The sequence below is a fragment of the Salmo trutta genome, chromosome 29 (genome assembly GCF_901001165.1).
Source record: "Salmo trutta chromosome 29, fSalTru1.1, whole genome shotgun sequence".
Lineage (NCBI taxonomy): Eukaryota > Metazoa > Chordata > Actinopteri > Salmoniformes > Salmonidae > Salmo > Salmo trutta.
The window spans coordinates 40,365,086-40,387,959 of record NC_042985.1 but is presented as its reverse complement, the minus strand read 5'-3'; the positions used below and the strand labels follow the sequence as shown (position 1 = coordinate 40,387,959).

Here is a 22,874-nt window from a genome sequence, read left to right as displayed (position 1 = left end):
TGTGCACCCAATGTGTGACAATGTCTAAAGAATATTTCCCCCCTACAGTTATCGGCTTTGGAATAGATCCCGATTACCAGATAGATATCATCAATGAACTTGACTTCGCAAATGCAATTTATGGAATTACCCAAGTGGCAGGGCTTCACAACAATAGCAAAGCCTTCTTATTTCGAGGTAATGTATACATCCTTTCTCTATTTGTGAATTAATTGATTGCTAGATCACTGTTTGATTTATCAGTGAAATGTGTTTTAATTTGTCGTGGAATCCTGAGAACGTTTGGTAAACTAATTTCATTTGTAAAATGTAGGTTACCCAAGCTCGGACTCATGGTTGTAGCATTATGCAGAATATGTTAGGTAAAATGTTGGTAACAAATGGTGAACTAATCATCATCACATCACCAATGTATTGTAACAATCCTCACGATATGAGCCATATTATAATTCCTAACAAGTGGCCCAATGTGTAGGGTGCTTGCCTTTCACTGCACTGCCTCGCCGTTCGCTACATTGGTGTCAGAAGTTGGATGGCAGCCGAGAGGTCATCGTAACGCACAGCCCGGACATATGAAGGGACTGAGAAGTCAAAATGCTTGGCTCGTTTGCCTTTGTATTTTGCATTTGTATTTATTAGGGATCCCCATTAGCTCCTGACAAGGCAGCAGCTACTCTTCCTGCGGTCCAAACACATTAAGGCACTTACACATAAAACAAAAGATAAAACAGTACATCATAACATTATTACCCAACTATATATCTACAATACAAAATGTATGTGTGTGTAGAGTGAGTGTGCTAGCGTGTGTGTGTATGCATGTCTGAATCTGTGTGTGTGTCTCTTCATAGTCCCCACTGTTCCATAAGGTGTATTTTTGTCTGTTTTGTTTTTATCTGATTCTACTGCTTGCATTAGTTACTTGATGGGGAATAGAGTTCCATGTAGCCATGGCTCTACGTAGTACTGTGCGCCACCCATAGTCTGTTCTTGACATGGGGATTGTGAAGAGACCTCTGGTGGCATGTCTTGTGTGGCATGAATGAGTGTCGAGCTGTGTGCTAGTAGTTTAAACAGACAGCTCGGTGCATTCAACTTGTCAACATTTCTTACAAAAACAAGTAGTGATGGAGTCAATCTCTCCTCCACATTGAGCCATGAGAGATTGACATGCTAGCTCTCAGTGTACATTTAAGGGCCAGCAGTGCTGCCCAGTGCTGCCCTCAGTCATTTTCCATCTAAGTTCTCAGACCGGTGGCTTGTCATTGTTGATAGAAATAAATATAAAAATGAACGTCTTCCACACTCACTTTATGGAATTCAAACTTACAACGCTTTCATAATTTGATTAGTTACACTTGGATGTGTATTGTCGGTGTTTGTTGCTGGCATGTCATGCCTAAATTTGCTAATCTTGCCAATTAAAAAATTATTAAAGTAGTTGGCAATATCAGTGGGGTTTGTAATGAAATTCAATAAATGATGCAGCTGAGTTTGCATTTTTGCCCAACATGTAATTTAAGGTGCTCCAACACTTTTTTACCATCATTCTTTATAAAATGTATCTTTGTTTCATAGTATAGTTTCTTCTTCTTTTTATTCAGATTAGTCACATGATTTCTCAATTTGCAGTACATTTGCCAATCAGTTGTGTAGCCAGACTTATATGCCATTCCTTTTGCCTCATCCCTCTCAACCATACACTTTTTCAATTCCTCATCAATACAAGGGGATGTAACAGTTTTGTAAATGTAATAAGCATTTTCCTAAATGTGTCAAGTGCAGTGTCTGGTTGCTACTCATTACACACCACAGACCAACAAATATTATTTACATCAATAACATAGGAATCACTACAAAACATATTGTATGACCTCTTATACACTATATTAGGCCCAGCCTTTGGAACTTTGGTTTTCCTAGATATGGCTACTATATTATGATCACTACATCCAATGGATTTGGATACTGCTTTAAAGCAATTTTCTGCAGCATTAGTATAGATGTGATTAATACATGTTGATGATTTCATTTCTGTGCTGTTTGTAACTACCCTGGTAGGTTTGCTGATAACCTGAACCAGGTTGCAGGCACTGGTTACAGTTTGAAGCCTTTTCTTGAGTGGGCAGCTTAATGAAAGCCAGTCAATATTGAAATCCCCAGAAAATATACCTCTCTGTTTATCACATACATTATCAAGCATTTCACACATACAGTATTAACCAGATACTGACTGTTAGCACTTGGTGGTCTATTGCAGCTTCCCACAAGAATGCGCTTTAGGTGAGGCAGATGAACCAGTAGCCATATTACTTCAACAGTATTTAACATGATATCCTCTATAAGCATTAAAGGAATGTGGTTCTGAATATAGACCACAACACCGTCCCATTGGAATTTCTGTATTTTCTGTAGCTGTTATAACCATGTATTGCTACCGCTGTATCATCAAAGGTATTACCTAAGTGAGTTCTGACCTCACGTGCATAAAACTCACGCTGGGCCGACCATTTGAGATATTTGGATCTCACGTATGAAAAGGTTAACCAGGCCTCCTATTCAGACTTGAGTTTGTTAAGAATGGAAACAGAAACTGTCTCCTTTACCTAGAGCTAGCAGCAGGATCACACCTTCTGGTTTCATAGTGTTATTCTTATCATTGCATGTGTGTGTGTGTCTGTGACAGCAGGATCACACCTGGTATATCATGGTGTTATTCTTGGTGTTGAACAAGGAAGCTCCAGGGAGCATCGTTCTGATAATTACTCCCCATTTAATTTGTCCCTGGCAGCAGATGCTAATCCCAACCTGGTTCGCTGTGGTTCAGCCGAGCTGGGTTCAAAAACTATCTTAAATTGTTCAAATACTGCTACTGTTTACTTGAGAATGCAAGATGGGCGGGTTTGCACATTCACAACTATTCTATTGGTTCCATTGAGCATTGCAAGCTTAATCAAGCCCAGCTAAAGTATTTTAAATGATTTTAAATAGTATTTGAACTCAGGTCTGTGGCTCAACAGTGCACGATTGGTGCGGCACTGCTCCATCCAAGCGAAATAAGGTCATGACAACCAGAAGCTGGTTGAAGTGATGTCATTATGATGTAATTTCAACCTGTTTTGTAAACTGAATTCCTGCTTAGTGTTACCAACATTACTGTCTCAAAGAATTGGATTGGTGCAATATTAACATTACTTTTTAACTATCTAATCATGGCATGGGGTTGTTCAATGACTGACATTTTTTGTTGTTGATTAAAATCTATCACTTCATGTTTTCAATTAAGAGAGACAAATAATCATGTTGTTTTGCAAAACTCTATATATCCGACTCACTCTCAAGGAAATAAGTGGAACTGCTAGGTTGTACACTGTCAAATGTAACAAAAAACTACATATTTAATAAAGAACTGTAAAAATGATACATTTGTGACAAAAATCTACAAAGTTATATGAGATCTATATGTAAAACATTTACATTTCACATTTTAGTCATTTAGCAGATGCTCTTATCCAGAGCAACTTACAGTTAGTGCATTCATTTTAAGATAACTAGGTGGGACAGCTACATATCAGAGTCAAATATACAAGGATACAAAAATTCCATTCCAGCTAAACAAAGGATATATAGCATTTAGTAAAAAACTCATTTGAATTCCTATCTAAAGTCTATTAATTAAAAATCTAAGATCAGTAATACAGTCGGAAGTTTACATACACCTTAGCCAAATACAGTTGAAGTCGGAAGTTTACATACACTTAGGTTGGAGTCATTAAAACTCGTTTCTCAACCACTCCACAAATTTCTTGTTAACAAACTATAGTTTTGGCAAGTCAGTTAGGACATCTACTTTGTGCATGACACAAGTAATTTTTCCAACTATTTTTTTCAGACAGATTATTTCACTTATCTCACTGTATCACAATTCCAGTGGGTCAGAAGTTGACATACACTAAGTTGACTGTGTCTTTAAACAGCTTGGAAAATTCCAGAAAATGATGTCATGGCTTTAGAATCTTCTGATAGGCTAATTGACATCATTTGAATCAATTAGAGGTGTACCTGTGGATGTATTTCAAGGCCTACCTTCAAACTCAGTGCCTTTTTGCATGACATCATGGGAAAATCAAAAGAAATCAGCCAAGACCTCAGATTTTTTTTTTTAGACCTTCACAAGTTTAGTTCATCCTTGGGAGCAATTTCCAAACGCCTGAAGGTACCGCGTTCATCTGTACAAACAATAGTACACAAATATAAACACCATGGGACCACACAGCCGTCATACCGCTCAGGAAGGAGACATGTTCTGTCTCCTAGAGATGAAAGTACCTTGGTGCGAAAAGTGCAAATCAATTCCAGAACAACAGCAAAGGACCTTGGAAAGATGCTGGAGGAAACAGGTACAAAAGTATCTATATCCACAGTAAAACGAGTCCTATATCGACATAACCTGAAAGGCCGCTCAGCAAGGAAGAAGCCACTGCTCCAAAACCGCCATAAAAAGCCAGACTACGGTTTGCAACTGCACATGGGGACAAAGATCGTACTTTTTGGAGAACTGTCCTCTGGTCTGATGAAACAAAAATAGAACTGTTTGGCCATAATGACCATCGTTATGTTTTTAGGAAAAGGGGGGAGGCTTGCAAGCCGAAGAACACCATTCCAACCGTGAAGCACGGGGGTGGCAGCATCATTTTGTGGTGGTTCTTTGCTGCAGGAGGGACTGGTGCACTTCACAAAATAGATGGCAGGAAAATTATGTGGATATATTGAAGTAACATCTCAAGACATCAGTCAAGAAGTTAAAGCTTGGTCGCAAATGGGTCTTCCAAATGGACAATGACCCCAAGCATACTTCCAAAGTTGTGGCAAAATGGCTTAAGAACAACAAAGTCAAGGTATTGGAGTGGCCATCACAAAGCCCTGACATCAATCCCATAGAAAATTTGTGGGCAGAACTGAAAAAGCCTGTGCGAGCAAGGAGGCCTACAAACCTGACTCAGTTACACCAGCTCTGTCAGGAGGAATGGACCAAAATTCACCCAAATTATTGTCGGAAGCTTGTGGAAGGCTACCTGAAACGTTTGACCCAAGTTTAACAATTTAAAGGCAATGCTACCAAATACTAATTGAGTATATGTAAACTTCTGATCCACTGGGAATGTGATCAAAGAAATAAAAGCTGAAATAAATCACTCTACTATTATTCTGACATCTCACATTCTTAAAGTGAAGTGTTGATCCTAACTGACCTAAGACAAGGAATTTTTACTAGGATTAAATATCAGGAATTGTGAAAAACTGAGTTTAAATGTATTTGGCTAAGGTGTATGTAAACTTCCGACTTCAACTGTATGTAATCATATAGTGCTTTGAAAGGCTGGTCATGGCACACATCACCGCCATCATCACAGACACCCTAGACCCACTCCAATTTGCATACTGCCCCAACAGATCTACAGATGATGCAATCTCAATTGCACTCCACATTGCCCTCTCCCACCTGGACAAGAGGAATGCCTATGTGAGAATTCTGTTCATCGACTACAGCTCAGTGTTCCGCACAATTGTCCCCTCCAAACTCATCACCAAGCTTAGGACCCTGGGACTGGGCACCTCCCTCTGCAACTAGATCCTGAGCTTGCTGACTGGCCGACCCCAGGTGGTGATAGAAGGCAACAACGCCACGCTGACCCTCTTTCAATGTCAACAAGAACAAGGAGCTGATAGTGGACTACAGGAAACAGGGGGGGTGCACAGCTAATGGCAGCAGCTAATGGGGATCCATAATAAATACAAATACACCCCCATCCACATCATCGGGGCCACAGTGAATAGGGTCAAAAGTTTCAAGTTCCTAGGTGTCCACATCACTTAACATGGTCCTCCTACACCAGAACAGTTGTGAAGGCATGGCAACACCTCTTTTCCCTCAGGAGGCTGAAACCATTTGGCATGGCCACTCAGATTCTGAGAAACTTCCAGCTGCACCATTGAGAGCATCACTGTCTGGTATGGCAACTGCACCGCCAGTGCCCGGAAGGCCCTACAGAGGCTGGTGTGGATGGCCCAGCGCATCACTCCTGCTATCATTCACTTTTCACTTTTCAACTTGTATATCCTACTACCACTTTTTGTGTATAAACCCACCTCAACCACTCCAGTACCCCTGCCAATTGAATAAGGTACTGGCACTGACCTGTATATACTTTTTTATCCATTGTCACTCCATTGTTGGGAATTAGCTCTCAAGGTAAGAATTTCACTGTACTGTTTTGACCTGTTGTACCCTGTGCACGTGGTGAATACATTCTGAAACTTGAAACGTTATGTCTTTATAATACGCTCACTGCTGACCTGGAAGGAGAAGGCTATAACGTATACACGCACACGCAGCCTCACATACTTACTCCCTATGGACCCTGGTCAAAACTAGTGCACTATATAAGGAATATGGTGTCATTTGGGAAGCAGACCTGTTCTCCGCGGGCCAAGGCTCCACTCCTGTTCCTCATTGCAAATTAAAAGGGCCATCTGTACCATTGAGTAGAGACAGGAAGGATGTGCCAGTGTGTGTGTGTTAGGGTTGGGCGATTTTACAATTGCATCGTCTATCGGTGATGTTTGACAGCCGTCGTCGATGGTGATGACATCATGAAGTCACAAATGATGGTTTAGCATATTTGAACTTGACTGCACCGCCGGAGTCTGGCAGCACATAACAGCGCAGCACAGTGAGTACACAGCAGGGTGGCATGCCAGATGGTCTATTCCCTATTTGCCATAGCCTGAATGTTCAATAAATACGGACTATTAACATTGTTCTCTTGCACTATGTAAATTGTAAAAAGAGTGGAGAGCATTGCATGGCCTAGGCATTGCCTCCTCTTCATGATCAACCATCGAAGGAATCTATATGCGGAGTTCCATCTCAGAAAGTTGTTTGCGAATAACCTAAATAAAAACATATTACAGTTAAAATTACACTGCACCAAATCCCCTAGTTTCAGACTCCTAATTATCTCCACCGGGAAAAAAAATAAGCACAAGTGTTCGAAAGCTAAATAATAAAAATAAAACATAAGTAAAAAATAAATCCCAAACCCCCTTCCAAAACATAAGTAATGAAATAACTAAACAAACAAACAAAAAAATATTGCAAGCTCTCCTCAACAGTGCAATACATACATATATAACAATAATACACAATATTTATTTTGTTACTATAAGTTATAAAGATTAGTAAAAAGTCAGGGTGGGTGAGTGAGTTGGAGTCGGTGAAAAAAGTCTCTTGAGAAGCAGGTGTGAAGAGTCAGTGAAAATAGTCTCTAAGGTGCAGGTGATTGTCTGTGGTCAATTGCACAATCAGATGTTCTGGGTAGGGCTGCGGTGAAAGTGGACGGTTGCTCCGGTTTTTGTTCTGATGGCACTTTTCTCCCCAGAAGCGTGTTTGGCCCATCTTCTCTGGTCTGTTGATGGAATCGGGTCCTCAAACACATGGGACCGCAAGGGTGGGGAGGTTATTAAAAATGCATCCAGGTCCTCTGGGTCTGTTTCCACATCAGACATCATGTCTTCAGTTGTCTCTGCAAATTACTACTTCTCTTCAGCAGAGAGTTATTTTGACCGACTGCCCAGAGCCTGTGAAATTACAGGAGACAATAAATGATTCTGCCCAATAAACAAACGGTCTTGAATACTGGCATCTCAAAGCTAAAAAGCTGGTGCTTCTGGCATCAGTCTTTCATTCATATCAGCCATCGTGTTGTAGTCCAGCATCTGATTCAGCCTGACCATGACATCAGTGCTAGCTAGCTAGATTGCTTTGTTGAAAATAATATGACTGCTTCTTACTTTGTTACGGAGTCGCATTTGGAAGGTTGTGGCAGTGGGGTGTAGAGTATTGCATAATCTGAGTATCGTTATAAACTTTATCCGAAACCATTTCCATGGCTTGGTTCAACGAGTAGAAATTCCAGGAGTTGTTCATTGTTAGCTACAAGAATATATACAGTGGGGGAAAAAAGTATTTGATCCCCTGCTGATTTTGTACGTTTGCCCACTTACAAAGAAATGATCAGTCTATAATTTTAATGGTAGGTTTATTTGAACAGTGAGAGACAGAATAACAACAAAAAAATCCAGAAAAACGTATGTCAAAAATGTTATAAAATGATTTGCATTTTAATGAGGGAAATAAGTATTTGACCCCTCTGCAAAACATGACTTAGTACTTGGTGGCAAAACCCTTGTTGGCAATCACAGAGGTCAAACGTTTCTTGTAGTTGGCCACCAGGTTTGCACACATCTCAGGAGGGATTTTGTCCCACTCCTCTTTGCAGATCTTCTCCAAGTCATTAAGGTTTCGAGGCTGACGTTTGGCAACTCAAACCTTCAGCTCCCTTCACAGATTGTCTATGGGATTAAGGTCTAGAGACTGGCTAGGCCACTCCAGGACCTTAAGGTGCTTCTTCTTGAGCCACTCCTTTGTTGCCTTGGCCGTGTGTTTTGGATCATTGTCATGCTGGAATACCCATCCACGACCCATTTTCAATGCCCTGGCTGAGGGAAGGATGTTCTCACCCAAGATTTGACGGTACATGGCCCCGTCCATTGTCCCTTTGATGCGGTGAAGTTGTCCTGTCCCCTTAGCAGAAAAACACCCCCAAAGCATAATATTTCCACCTCCATGTTTGACGGTGGAGATGGTGTTCTTGGGGTCATAGGCAGCATTCCTCCTCCTCCAAACACGGCGAGTTGAGTTGATGCCAAAGAGCTCCATTTTGGTCTCATCTGACCATAACACTTTCACCAGTTGTCCTCTGAAGCATTCAGATGTTAATTGGCAAACTTCAGACGGGCATGTATATGTGCTTTCTTGAGCAGGGGGACCTTGCGGGCGCTGCAGGATTTCAGTCCTTCACGGCGTAGTGTGTTACCAATTGTTTTCTTGGTGACTATGGTCCCAGCTGCCTTGAGATCATTGACAAGATCCTCCCGTGTAGTTCTGGGCTGATTCCTCACCGTTCTCATGATCATTGCAACCCCACGAGGTGAGATCTTGCATGGAGCCCCAGGCCGAGAGATAGACAGTTCTTTTGTGTTTCTTCCATTTGCGAATAATCGGACCAAATGTTGTCACCTTCTCACCAAGCTGCTTGGCGATGGTCTTGTAGCCCATTCCAGCCTTGTGTAGGTCTACAATCTTGTCCCTGACATCCTTGGAAAGCTCTTTGGTCTTGGCCACGGTGGAGAGTTTGGAATCTGATTGATTGATTGCTTCTGTGGACTGGTGTCTTTTTTACAGGTAACAAGCTGCGGTTAGGAGCACTCCCTTTAAGAGTATGCTCCTAATTTCAGCTCGTTACCTGTATAAAAGACACCTGGGAGCCAGAAATCTTTCTGATTGAGAGGGGGTCAAATACTTATTTCCCTCATTAAAATGCAAATCAATTTATAACATTTTTGACATGCGTTTTTCTGGATATTTTTGTTATTATTCTGTCTCTCACTGTTCAAATAAACCCACCATTAAAATTATAGACTGATCCTTTCTTTATCAGTGGGCAAACGTACAAAATCAGCAGGGGATGAAATTATTTTTTCCCCCACTGTATATATGTTTTAATTACCACCAGTAGAACCCTCCAGTGCCTTGAAGTGTTATGCAGAGTTTTCAAATTGCGTTCATTTGATTTTGTCATTTTCAACATTCATGCCCTCACTTCTGGTTTTGTTTGTTTGATTGGATTGTTTACTTTTCAAACACTACACCCTCCCTTCTATTCCCAAGCATTTGATTGGCTGATGAGTTTGTGCCAGTGTTGAAAATACACTTCCTGTCCCATCAAAACAGAAACGATATGGTCGCTCCATATACTTGAGTAAAAGTAAAGATACCTTCATAGAAAATGACTCAAGTAAAAGTTAAAGTCACCAAGTAAAAAACTACTTGAGTAAAAGTCTAAAAGTATTTGGTTTTAAATATACTTAAGTATCAAAAGTAAATGTAATTGCTAAAATGTACTTAACGATCAAAAGTAAAACTATAAATCATTTAAAATTCCTTATATTAAGCAAAGCAGACGGCCACATTTTCTAGTTTTTATTTATTTACGGATAGTTTCCACTGGATATCATAAGGTGAATGCACCAATTTGTAAGTCGCTCTGGATAAGAGCGTCTGCTAAATTACTTAAATGTAAATGTTAGGGGCAATCTCCAACTCTCAGACATAATTTACAAATGCAGCATGTGTTTAGTGAGTCTGCCAGATTAGACGCAGTAGGGATGACCAGGGATGTTCTTTTGATAAGTTTGTGAATTAGACCATTTTCATGTCCTGCTAAGCATTCAAAATGTAACTTTTTGGTGTCAGGTAAGATGTTTTGAGTAAAATGTTCATAATTTTCTTTAGGAATGTAGTGAAGTAAAAGTAAAAATTGTAGTGAGTTAAAAGTAAAAATAGTTAAAAATATTAACAGTAAAGTACAGATACCCCATAAAACGACTTAAGTAGTACTTTAAAGTATTTTACTTTACACCACAGCTTTAACACTAGAACTGCCTGACCTTTCAGCCTATACGTACCTGCTAGAGAATGTTATGAAATGCGTCACTTTTAGCATAAACTTCTGATGCATATCAATCCATAATGTGCACAAACATAAGCACCAAGGCTAGATAAATAGTGCATAAACAATTGTAAAGCATGAATTGCATGAAGAAATATTAGTGGAAATATATCCATGTAAAAATATAACAATTGTTGTTTATTTAGATAGAGTCAAGGATATGTTTCACAAAGTCCTAGTGAAAATGTAGGCCTAATGCAAATTTTCGACACTTCCAGCCAATAACGCATCAACATTCTAACAATCTAATAAATCCATTTCATATATGCTATCGGAAGAATAATAATGAGGTTGGGTTTATAAAAGGCTTAGCTAACATGGGCCTATGGCAGTTCGAGTGTTAAAGAGGTCAAGTTGGGGCCTCCCGAGTGGCGCAGTGATCTAAGACATTGTATCGCAGTGCTAGCTGTGCCACTAGAGATCCTGGTTTGAGTCCAGGCTCTATCGCAGCCAGGCCGTGACCGGGAGACCCATGGGGCGGCGTACAATTGACCCAGCATCGTCCAGGTTAGGGGAGGGTTTGGCCGGCAGGGAGGTTCCTGTCCCATCGCGCACTTGCGACACAGCATATTGGATGACTCTCATTCATATTCCATATACCAGTTCAATGTAACAGCAATAGGTTTAGGCTCCTAAATGATACTCACATTTTTCCTATACCCATCATGAGGTTGCTACAACCTAGCCTATGAATTAAAGTTTACAACGTAGGTGCACACAGGTCGAGAGACAAATTTGAGGAGAAACATGGAGACAGTGACACTCATTACCACCTTGCACACTCTTGCCTGCAACTGGCTGATATAAGGTGTAATCATTAGTCCAACAGTTGCAAACTAGAGTTTCTATTGGACAAATTCAGCTATGTTTATCCTCGTTTTGTTCCATTTGCTTCCGTTTAAGGAACGTTTTTCAACAGAACCGGCGGAATAAATACACCCCCTGATCACGCGTAAACACAATTCACTTTCATAGCAGCCACATTGTATTCCTTCTCGCATCTTTGCGCTCTCCTCGTCTCACCTTTTCCCTTCTCTTGAGGACTTCCCTTCTCTTGTGCACAACACATCAGCTGTATGTGACCAGGCGAAAAAAGATATGCTGGGAGAGGTTATAAGCACTGATCAAAGTAGAGGTTTAAGCTCTTCATTTTTATTTTACATTTTTAATTTCACCTTTATTTAACCAGGTAGGCCAGTTGAGAACAAGTTCTCATTTACAACTGCGACCTGGCCAAGATAAAGCAAAGCAGTGCAACAAAAACAACAACACAGAGTTACACATGGGATAAACAAACATACAGTCAATAACACAATATAAAAATCTATTTACAGTGTGTGCAGATGTAGTAATATTAGGGAGGTAAGGCAATAAATAGGCCATAGTGGCGAAATAATTACAATTTAGCATTAACACTGAAGTGATAGATGTGCAGATGATGATGTGCAAGTAGAGATATGGGGTGCAAAAGAGCAAAAATAAATAACAATATGGGGATTAGGTAGTTGGGTGGGCTATTTACAGATGGGCTGTGTACAGGTGCAGTGATCGGTAAACTGCTCTGATTGATGATGCGTAAAGTTAGTGACGGAGATATAAGTCTCCAACTTCAGTCATTTTTGCAATTCGTTCCAGTCATTGGCAGCAGAGAACTGGAAGGAAAGGTGGCCAAACGAGGAGTTGGCTTTGGGGATGACCAGTGAAATATACCTGCTGGAGCGCGTGCTACGGGTGGGTGTTGCTATGGTGACCAGTGAGTTGAGATAAGGCGGGACTTTACCTAGCATAGACTTATAGATGACCTGGAGCCAGTGGGTTTGGCGACGAATATGAAGCGAGGGCCAGCCAACAAGAGCATACAGGTCGCAGTGGTGGGTAGTATATGGGGCTTTGGTGACAAAACGGATGGCACTGTGATAGTCTACATCCAATTTGCTGAGTAGAGTGTTGGAGGCTATTTGTAAATTACATAGCCAAAGTCAAGGATCGGTAAGATAGTCAGTTTTACGAGGGTATGTTTAGCAGCATGAGTGAAGGAGGCTTTGTTGCAAAATAGGAAGCTGATTCTAGATTTAAGAGTAGTTGGAGGCCACAGACAGAGTGTTGTATGGCATTGAAGCTCGTCTGGAGGTTTGTTAACACAGTGTCCAAAGAAGGGCCAGAAGTATACAGAATGGTGTCGTCTGCGTAGAGGTGTATCAGAGAATCACCAGCAGCAAGAGCGACATCATTGATATATACAGAGAAAAGAGTCAGCCCGAGAATTGAACCCTGTGGTACCCCCATAGAGACTGCCAGAGGTCCGGACAACAGGCTCTCCGATTCATGTGTACTATAAAGTGTTAGGCCACTGACAGACAGATGGGCGCATTCAACCAGATGTAGAGCTAACACCAGGCATAGTAACACAGTTGTTCTCTTGTAATGTGCTTGTTGATCTAGCACATGAAAACACACACATTTCTCATATCATGGCTCATGTAAATTGGTTCCTGAAACATCTGAATCAATATAATTTCAAGCCCCCTGTTGAGGTTTGGGGCAAGGCACAGTTTATTCCAGTTCAGAGAATTATGAAGCGCATTGCATATTGCTGGTAAAAAGTGGAATTTGCCAGGATTACAGAGACAGTAACTGTGGTAGTACCAGTTTCAAGAAGGGCTGCTTTTTAGGGATTTTGTATTTGTGTTTGTTTTATTAATGATCCCCATTAGCTGCTCTCAAGGCAACAGGTACTCTTCATGGTGTCCAAACACATTAAGAAACTTACGTCACACAGAAAACCAAAAATAGGGTAACCGTTGCCTTGGCAGCAGCTGATGGGGATCCGGAAAAAATACAATTACACCACAACATATCTACAATGCAAAATGTATAATACAAACATACAACAATATTACAATGTATGAGTGTGTGCTAGCGTATATGTGTGTGTGTGCCTTTGTGTGTGTGTGTGTGTGTCTCCTCACAGTCTGCGTTCCATAAAATGTAGTTTTATAAAAATGTTATCTGATTTGACCTCTTACATGAGTTACTTGATGTGGAATAGAGTTCCATGTAGTCATGGCTCTGTGTGGTACAGTGCGTTTCCCGGAGTCTGTTTTGGACTTGGGGATGTGAAGAGACACCTTGTGGCATGTATTGTGGGGTATGCATGGGTGACTGAACTGTGTGCTAGTCGTTTGCACAGACAGCTCGGTGCTTCAACATGTCAATACCTCTAATATAGACAAGTAGTGATTCAATCTCTCATCTACTTTGAGCCTGGAGAGATTGACATGCATGTCATTGATGTTAGCTCTCCATGTACATTTAAGGGCCAGCCATACTGCTTTGTTCTGGACTAACTTTAATTTGCCTATGTCCCTCTTTGTGGCACTTGACCTGACTGGGTAGTAGTCCAGATGCAACAAAATTAGGGCTTGTAGGACTTGTTTAGCCTACTTGGAGGTGAAACTATGAGAAGTAAAGGGGGCTAGCATTGGGAATTTGCGAGCAAAGCAACTGTTTATTTCTTAAATTGTAGCGATACATTTTTTTTGAGTTTTCATCATTGTTTGTGTTTCATACTTTTTATATGTTTTATTGTCCGTTTTTTTTATACAGAACTTTGCATTGTACTGTGAAACTGCTTGAGGTGTTAAAATCACATTTGTAAACCAGCCTTTTTAGCTTGGACATTAATCAATGACGCCTTTGTGTTTTATATTCTTTCATAACATTTGATGTCTTTTATTGCCATACTTGTGTTTTTCATTTTATTGTTTTAAGTGTGTTGCTATTTTAAATACACTTCAAGTAAAGTTTGATGTTGGATCTTTCATTGATGATTGTATGAATTAACTTTATAATCTATCATTCTTAAGACATTTTTTAAATGTCTGAACTTGGTTGTAGGACTACTAAATAAATGTTTGGAGTAGATTGCCTGCTGAGGTGAACTGAACTGGGGCGTGATATGAGTACAATAGACAAGGTGTTAGAGGCTATTAGCATGTGTAAAGAACTATTACCTTCCCGAGCCGACTAATCAAGACTGGTCAAACTCTGTTTTTATTCTGACTTCTCAATACTGAGCTTATACTTCTTATCATTTAAAGATAATCTGATTTACATGTTCATACTCGGAAACAGGCTATTTTACGCAGTGTGAGTGAGAGAACAAACAATTCCAGGATAGACTAATCAAATAGGAAGTTTAAACAGCTGCTTAACTTGACCAAAGTGTTTGCAAAATAAGTTGTGCCATCGGAAAATCCCTCTTTGCAAATCAAATAGTGTAATGGCCGTCGAAGGGAGTAGACCAAGGCGCAGCGGGTTGAGTGCTCATTTTTAACTTTTATTGAACACGTAAACAAAAACAAGAAATGAACGACAGCTTAACAGTTCCGTCAGGTACAAAACGCTAGACTGAAAACAACCACCCACAAACACAAGCTGAAAAACCTCTACTAAATAGGACCTCCAATCAGAGGCAACAAGAAACAGCTGCCTCCAATTGAAGGTCAAACAAAAACCCTAAACATAGAAATAGAAAAACTAGACACAGACATAGAAATATTCTAACATAGAACATATACCAAAACCCCTGAAACACAAAACAAACACCCCCTGCCACCCCCTGACCAAACTACAATAACAAACAACCTCTTTTACTGGTCAGGACGTGACAAATAGTCAATAATAAAGGCCTACATATAGGCTTCTGTCAATAAAAGTTGCAGTAAATGTTACTTTGACAATTTAAACTTGTAAACCAATATTTATAATATTGTCTAAGTGTTTATTAATGTCCTTGAATTGCTCAAAGGGCAATTTAGCCTATAACATTCTTTATAACACTTGAATGAACATTGGCTTAGGCTAAAAACGAGTAGGTCTATTATCCTTAGGCTATGCCTTTTGCTTATCGAACTGTAAAAATCCTAAATATAAAAGAAGAAAAAAACAAATTATTATTTATATAATTCTTTATAACACTTAAAAATTATAAAAATTAATAGGCCTATTAGGATATGACTTTTGCCAATCGTACTGTACAAATCCAACATTTTGGCCTACAAGTTACAAAATAAAGTAGCCATAACAAAATAAGTATGAAAATAATATTTCAAAAAAGGTGCATCAAGAATTAAATATATGCTACATTTCAAATTAAATTAAAAAGTGCAATGAGGAAATATTAGGTCTCGTATTTTTTCTTTTTTTTTTACCATGTCTTAGGCCTACCTAAAGATTTCTCTCATATTCATCTTTCCTACCCCCGAGTAGCTAACTCAGCAGGATGATGGACTTGTAAATGTTGACAGAGGTTTATAGTCCATCCATCCTTTTCCCTGATAATATCTTTGCATAATCTGCAATTGACACCTTTATTAGCATTTGGCCTGAAACCGAAGAACTGCCAAACAGACAGACAGGCTTTTCTTTCCCACCAGTCAGGCATAGTTTTTTTTCCTTACAGATTTAGCGTAAAGCATGCTATACTATCAATCTGATCTCATAGTTTCACTTTGTAATTTTCCGTAATTGGATGAATGTTTTTTTTTTTTTTACACATTAATTCTGCGTGGTGTCGTGACGTTGTATTAGTTAATGTGACGACTGTTGCTCATCGAATGATTAACGGTTTATAATTACGTGATTAAATGAATTAAGCAATGAATCAAGCAATTATTAACTCATTAACCTGGGGCACCATGGGAACATTGTTTTGATTGAGTTTCTATTTCCCAAATTAACTCAAAGGATATCAGAATATCGATTACAACAGTCGCTAAATTAATCAATTTCCTCTACAGTCTCATAATCTGAACGTCGTATAATCCGGGAATCTGCACGGACCCGGGCTTTACCACTGAATTTACCACACCAATCTTAGTTGATTATTTATTTACTAGCAAGCTAAAATGATGATAAAAATGCACATACACAAAACACAGTCTAGCTATTGATTAGGACTTAGTATAACGGGCCAACACACTATGGCGCTTGTTACCCAAAATGGGGATTTTAAAGAGAGAGAAAGAAAGGAAGTACACGAGAGAAATATACATTTGGGTTCATTTGTCAGCCATGCTTATTTAAAATTAGCCTTGCCCCGAACTGCCGCTCTTATGGGTCAGAATATAATGATGTAATTACGTGTTGGAGATCTCAGGTGGGAAGCTCCGCGTGGGTCGTTTAGGCTTCTAAATGACGCAGTTCTCCGGCGCAACTCTCTGGTTGTCCTCACGATGTCAGTGTCCTTCTTGGCTAAGTGGTCTGATCCTCACCCTTGATCGGAAAGGGGTCTTCTGAGGACAGACAGCTCTGTAGCACAGAGCTCACAGCTTCGGCTCGAATGGTGTCGATACCACGATTCAATGGAGAGTGGAGGCTGGGTGGTTCGGCTTGAATTCACCCGCTTAGACACAGCTACTCGTCCGTAGCTCGTGTAGAAAAATATTTCTTTGTCTTCAACCTTGTGTTTCGTTTTGGGGTTCGTCGACTTTGTTAGACCTTAGCTGCAGCTTGGGGTCAATAGTCTCCTATGTTAATTCTTCACTCTCCTGTCTTATACCCTCGGGTCAGAAGTGGGTGTAACCGCCTTTAGGGCAATTCTCTGGGCGGACCAAGTAAAGAGGGCAAGGCTTAGATTTGGCTAAAAATCCGATTTTAGACACTAACTTCACATTTCATCTTTACCAAAACATTCTGTTTGATTTGGATATTTTCCAAACAGCGTACAATGTATAAACATCAGGCATATACTGGGAAAACTCTTAAAGGTACAATGTTTTCATAATAACGTCATCTCTTAACCTTTAAAAACAATACAAAAGTTACATACATTTTAATATTCCACCTCTCGTCATGACCACCATTGTGGCTGACGGAAACCATTGTTCCAATGTCCCTTTATTGCATGTTTAATGTTCTGAGGCCAGTTCTCCATTGTTAGGACAAAGGAATTTCTCTGTGGCCTAAGTTTTATTATGGGCGTGAGGTGTCATAAACCCCCACATCTTCAGACCCCTAGATCTCTCCTCCTCTGTTGGGGGTTTGGGAGATAATCTGTAGGGTGGTGGTCTCCTGTACCCTGACCTGATCAGGACAGTCATGACAGTGGTTACATGGTTAATTCTGAGTGATTAAGGTTAGGGCTATGTGTTGGGGAAGGCTTAAAACAAAATAATTAAAAACAATGCACTGTTTTGATTAAGTATCATTAAGTACTCTCCCTGCTCACTAGAGAATTGTGAACTGCTGTGGCACAATGGTCTAAGCAGCACACTCTGTATCTGAGTATTTCTATGGACAAGAGAAACATAGCCCTACCAATTTGAAAATCATTCTGCAGCCTAGACTAGAAAATAAAATAACTAGGCCGAACACATCTTTGTTTTGAACAATGATTTAATTACATTTTTTGTGGCAAATTAAATAAGAATAATGACATTATGCACCAAATCACAGTTCTGGTATAACCAATGTGTCCTTATATGGCATTCTTCCCGCAAATTGACCCTCCATGCGCAACACGTGACTTCCACTGTTAAGGTTGGAGTGGCAGAGGATTTGACCAAAATCAAATCAAAGTTTATTTGTCACGTGCGCCGAATACAACAAGTGTAGACCTTACAGTGAAATGCATACTTACAGGCTCTAACCAATAGTGCAAAAAAGGTATTAGGTGAACAATAGGTAAGTAAATAAATAAAACAACAGTAAAAAGACAGGCTATATACAGTAGCGAGGCTATAAAACTAACGAGGCTACATACAGACACCGGTTAATCAGGCTGATTGAGGTAGTATGTACATGTAGATATGGTTAAAGTGACTATGCATATATGATGAACAGAGAGTAGCAGCAGCGTAAAAAGAGGGGTTGGGGGGTTTGAGGGGGCACACAATGTAAATAGTCCGGGTAGCCATTTGATTACCTGTTCAGGAGTCTTATGGCTTGGGGGTAAAAACTGTTGAGAAGCCTTTTTGTCCTAGACTTGGCACTCCGGTACCGCTTGCCATGCAGTAGTAGAGAGAACAGTCTATGATTGGGGTGGCTGGGGTCTTTGACAATTTTTAGGGCCTTCCTCTGACACCGCCTGGTGTCGAGGTCCTGGATGGCAGGCAGCTTAGCCCCAGTGATGTATTGGGCCATACGCACTACCCTTTGTAGTGCCTTGCGGTTAGAGGCCGAGCAATTGCCGTACCAGGCAGTGATGCAACCAGTCAGGATGCTCTCGATGTTGCAACTGTAAAACCTTTTGAGGATCTCAGGACCCATGTCAAATCTTTTTAGTTTCCTGAGGGAGAATAGGCTTTGTCGTGCCTTCTTCACGACTGTCTTGGTGTGTTTGGACCATTCTAGTTTGATGTTGATGTGGACACTAAGGAACTTGAAGCTCTCAACCTGCTCCGTCGATGAGATTGGGGGCGTGCTCGGTCCTCCTTTTCCTATAGTCCACAATCATCTCCTTAGTCTTTGTTACGTTGAGGGATAGGCTGTTATTCTGGCACCACCCAGCCAGGTCTCTGACCTCCTCCCTATAGACTGTCTCGTCGTTGTCGGTGATCAGGCCTACCATTGTTGTGTCGTCTGCAAACTTAATGATGGTGTTGGAGTCGTGCCTGGCAATGCGGTCGTGGGTGAACAGGGAGTACAGGAGGGGACTGAGCATGCACCCCTGGGGAGCTCCAGTGTTGAGGATCAGCGTGGCAGATGGGTTGCTACCTACCCTCACCTGCTGGGGGCAGCCCGTCAGAAGTCTAGGATCCAGTTGCAGAGGGAGGTGTTTAGTTTCAGGATCCTTAGCTTAGTGATGAGCTTTGAGGGTACTATGGTGTTGAACGTTGAGCTGTAGTCAATAAATAGCATTCTCACATAAGTGTTCCTTTTGTCCAGGTGGGAAAGGGCAGTGTGGAGTGCAATAGAGATTGCATCATCAGTGGATCTGTTTGGGCGTATGCAAATTGGAGTGGGTCGAGAGTTTCTGGGATAACGGTGTTGATGTGAGCCATTACCGACCTTTCAAAGCACTTCATGGCTACGGACATGAGTGCTACAGGTCTAGTCATTTAGGCAGGTTACCTTTGTGTTCTTGGGCACAGGGACTATGGTGGTCTGCTTGAAACATGTTGGTATTACAGACTCAATCAGGGACATGTTGAAAATGTCAGTGAAGGCACCTGCCAGTTGGTCAGCACATGCCGGAGCTCACGTCCTGGTAATCCGTCTGGCCCCGCAGCCTTGTGAATGTTGACCTGTTTAAAGGTCTTACTCACGTCGGCTACGGAGAGCGTGATCACACAGTCGTCCAGAACAGCTGATGCTCTCATGCATTCCTCAGTGTTGCTTGCCTCGAAGCGAGCATTGAAGTGATTTAGCTCATCTGGTAGGCTCGTGTCACTGGGCAGCTCGTGGCTGTGCTTCCCTTTGCAGTCTGTAATAGTTTGCAAGCCCTGCCACATAAGACGAGCGTCGGAGCCAGTGTAGTATGATTCAATCATAGCCCTGTATTGACGCTTTGCCTGTTTGATGGTTCGTCGCAGCTTCCGGGTTAGAGTCCCGCCCCTTGAAAGCGGCAGCTCTACCCTTTAGCTCAATGCGGATGTTGCCTGTAATCCATGGCTTCTGGTTGGGGTATGTACGTACAGTCACTGTGGGGACGACGTCCTCGATGCACTTATTGATAAAGCCAGTGACTGATGTGGTGTACTCCTCAATGCCATCGGAAGAATCCCGGAACATGTTCCAGTCTGTGATAGCAAAACAGTCCTGTAGTTTAGCATTTGCTTCATCTGACCACTTTTTTATAAACTGAGTCACTGGTGCTTCCTGCTTTAATTTTTGCATGTAAGCAGGAATCAGGAGGATAGAGTTGTGGTCGGATTTACCAAATGGAGGGCAAGGGAGAGCTTTGTGCGCATCTCTGTGTGTGGAGTACAGGTGATCTAGAATTTGTTTTCCCTCTGGTCGCACATTTAACATGTTGATGGAAAGTTGGTAGAACTGATTTAAGTTTCCCTGCATTAAAGTCTCCGGCCACTAGGAGCTCCGCCTCTGGGTGAGTGGTTTCCTGTTTGCTTATTTCCTTATACAGCTGACTGAGTGTGGTCTTAGTGCCAGCATCTGTCTGTGGTGGTTAATAAACAGCCACAAAAAGTATAGCTATCTTGCCGGTGCAGCGTATCCATGTCGTCATTCAGCCACGATTCTGTGAAACATAGGATATTACAGTTTTTGATGTCCCGTTGGTAGGATATTCGTGATCGTACCTCGTCTAGTTTGTTGTCCAATGATTGCACGTTGGCGAGTAGTATTGACGGTAAAGGCAGCTTTCCCACACGCCTTTTCCGAGTCCTAACCAGGCATCCAGTTCTTTGTCCTCTGTACCTGTGTCGCTTCCTCTTGCAAATAACGGGGATGTTGGCCCTGTCGCGTGTTTGGAGAATGTCCTGTGCATCTTGCTTGTGGAAGAAACAATCTTTGTCTAATCCGAGGTGAGTGATCGCTGTCCTGATATCCAGAAGCTCTTTTTTGCCGTAAGATACGGTTGCAGAAACATTATGTACAAAATAAGTTACAAATAACAACAACAGAAAACACATAATAGCACAATTGGTTGGGCGCCCGTAAAACTGCTGCCATTTCTTCCGGCGCCATTTTAACCTCTCTAGGGTATGTGGGACGAAATCGTCCCACCTACTCAACAGCCAGTGGAATCCCGTGGCGCGTTATTCAAATACCTTAGAAATGCTATTACTTCAATTTCTCAAACATATGACTATTTTACACCATTTTAAAGACAAGACTCTCGTTAATCTAACCACACTGTCCGATTTCAAAAAGGCTTTACAACGAAAGCAAAACATTAGATTATGTCAGCAGAGTACCCAGCCAGAAATAATCAGACACCCATTTTTCAAGCTAGCATATAATGTCACAAAAACCCAAACCACAGCTAAATGCAGCACTAACCTTTGATGATCTTCATCAGATGACACTTCTAGGACATTATTTTATACAATACATGCATGTTTTGTTCAATCAAGTTAATATTTATATCAAAAACCAGCTTTTTACATTAGCATGTGACGTTCAGAACTAGCATACCCACCGCAAACTTCCGGTGAATTTACTAAATTACTCACGATAAACGTTCACAAAAAACATAAATTATTTTAAGAATTATAGATACAGAACTCCTTTATGCAATCGCTATGTCCGATTTTAAAATAGCTTTTCGGCAAAAGCACATTTTGCAATATTCTGAGTAGATAGCCCAGCCATCACGGGCTAGCTAATTTGACACCCACCAAGTTTGGCCCTCACCAAAAAAGAATTTGATTACCTTTGCTGTTCATCTTCAGAATGCACTCCCAGGACTTCTACTTCAATAACAAATGTTGGTTTGGTTCAAAATAATCCATAGTTATGTTCAAATATCCTCTGTTTTGTTCATTCGTTCAAGACACTATCCGAAGGGTGACGAAGGGTGACGCGCCCGACGCGTTTCGTGACAAAAAATGTCTAAATATTCCATTACCGTACTTCGAAGCATGTCAACCGCTGTTTAAAATAATTTTTTATGCGATTTTTCTCGTAAAAAAGCGATAATATTCCGACCGGGAAACCCTGTTTACATTCAAAGACGAAGAAATAAAAACATGGTGTCGCCTCGTGCACGCGCCTCAGTCTCATTGTTCTTTGATCGACCATTATCCAAATGCGCTACTGTTTTTCAGCCAGGGCCTGCAAAGACATCATTCAGCGTTTTGCCGCCTTCTGAGAGCCTATGGGAGCCGTAGGAAGTGTCACGTTACAGCAGAAATCCTCAGTTTTCAATAAAGAGAGTGTAGAAGCCCAAGAAATGGTCAGAGAGGGCGCTTCCTGAAAGGAATCTTCTCAGGTTTTTGCCTGCCATATGAGTTCTGTTATACTCACAGACACCATTCAAACAGTTTTAGAAACTTTAGGGTGTTTTCTATCCAAAGCCAATAAATATAAGCATATTCTAGTTTCTGGGCAGTTGTAATAACCAGATTAAATCGGGTACGTTTTTTTATCCGGCCGTGCAAATACTGCCCCCTACCCTAGAGAGGTTAAGACAAAGGGCAGGATGTAGATAATAGGGCCCAGCATAGCTCTTTACACGTACCCTTATACAGGTTGAAAATGGCAGATTTGGACACTGATGTTTGATGTATAGTTACAAGATGACGTGGTGTTATACTCTGGGTTGTCCTGAACAGA

The 22,874-nt window shown here is 41.0% G+C and overlaps 1 protein-coding gene across 1 annotated transcript in view; it reads left to right on the top strand.

The window, feature by feature from the left end:
• Positions 1 to 22,874, top strand: part of LOC115167609 (protein kinase C-binding protein NELL1-like) — a 500,899-nt gene that overhangs the window by 871 nt on the left and 477,154 nt on the right. The window contains exon 2 of the mRNA XM_029722201.1: positions 49 to 177. Within this exon, the coding sequence (XP_029578061.1) occupies positions 49 to 177 (129 nt within the window). The remainder of the gene's footprint in view (positions 1 to 48; positions 178 to 22,874) is intronic.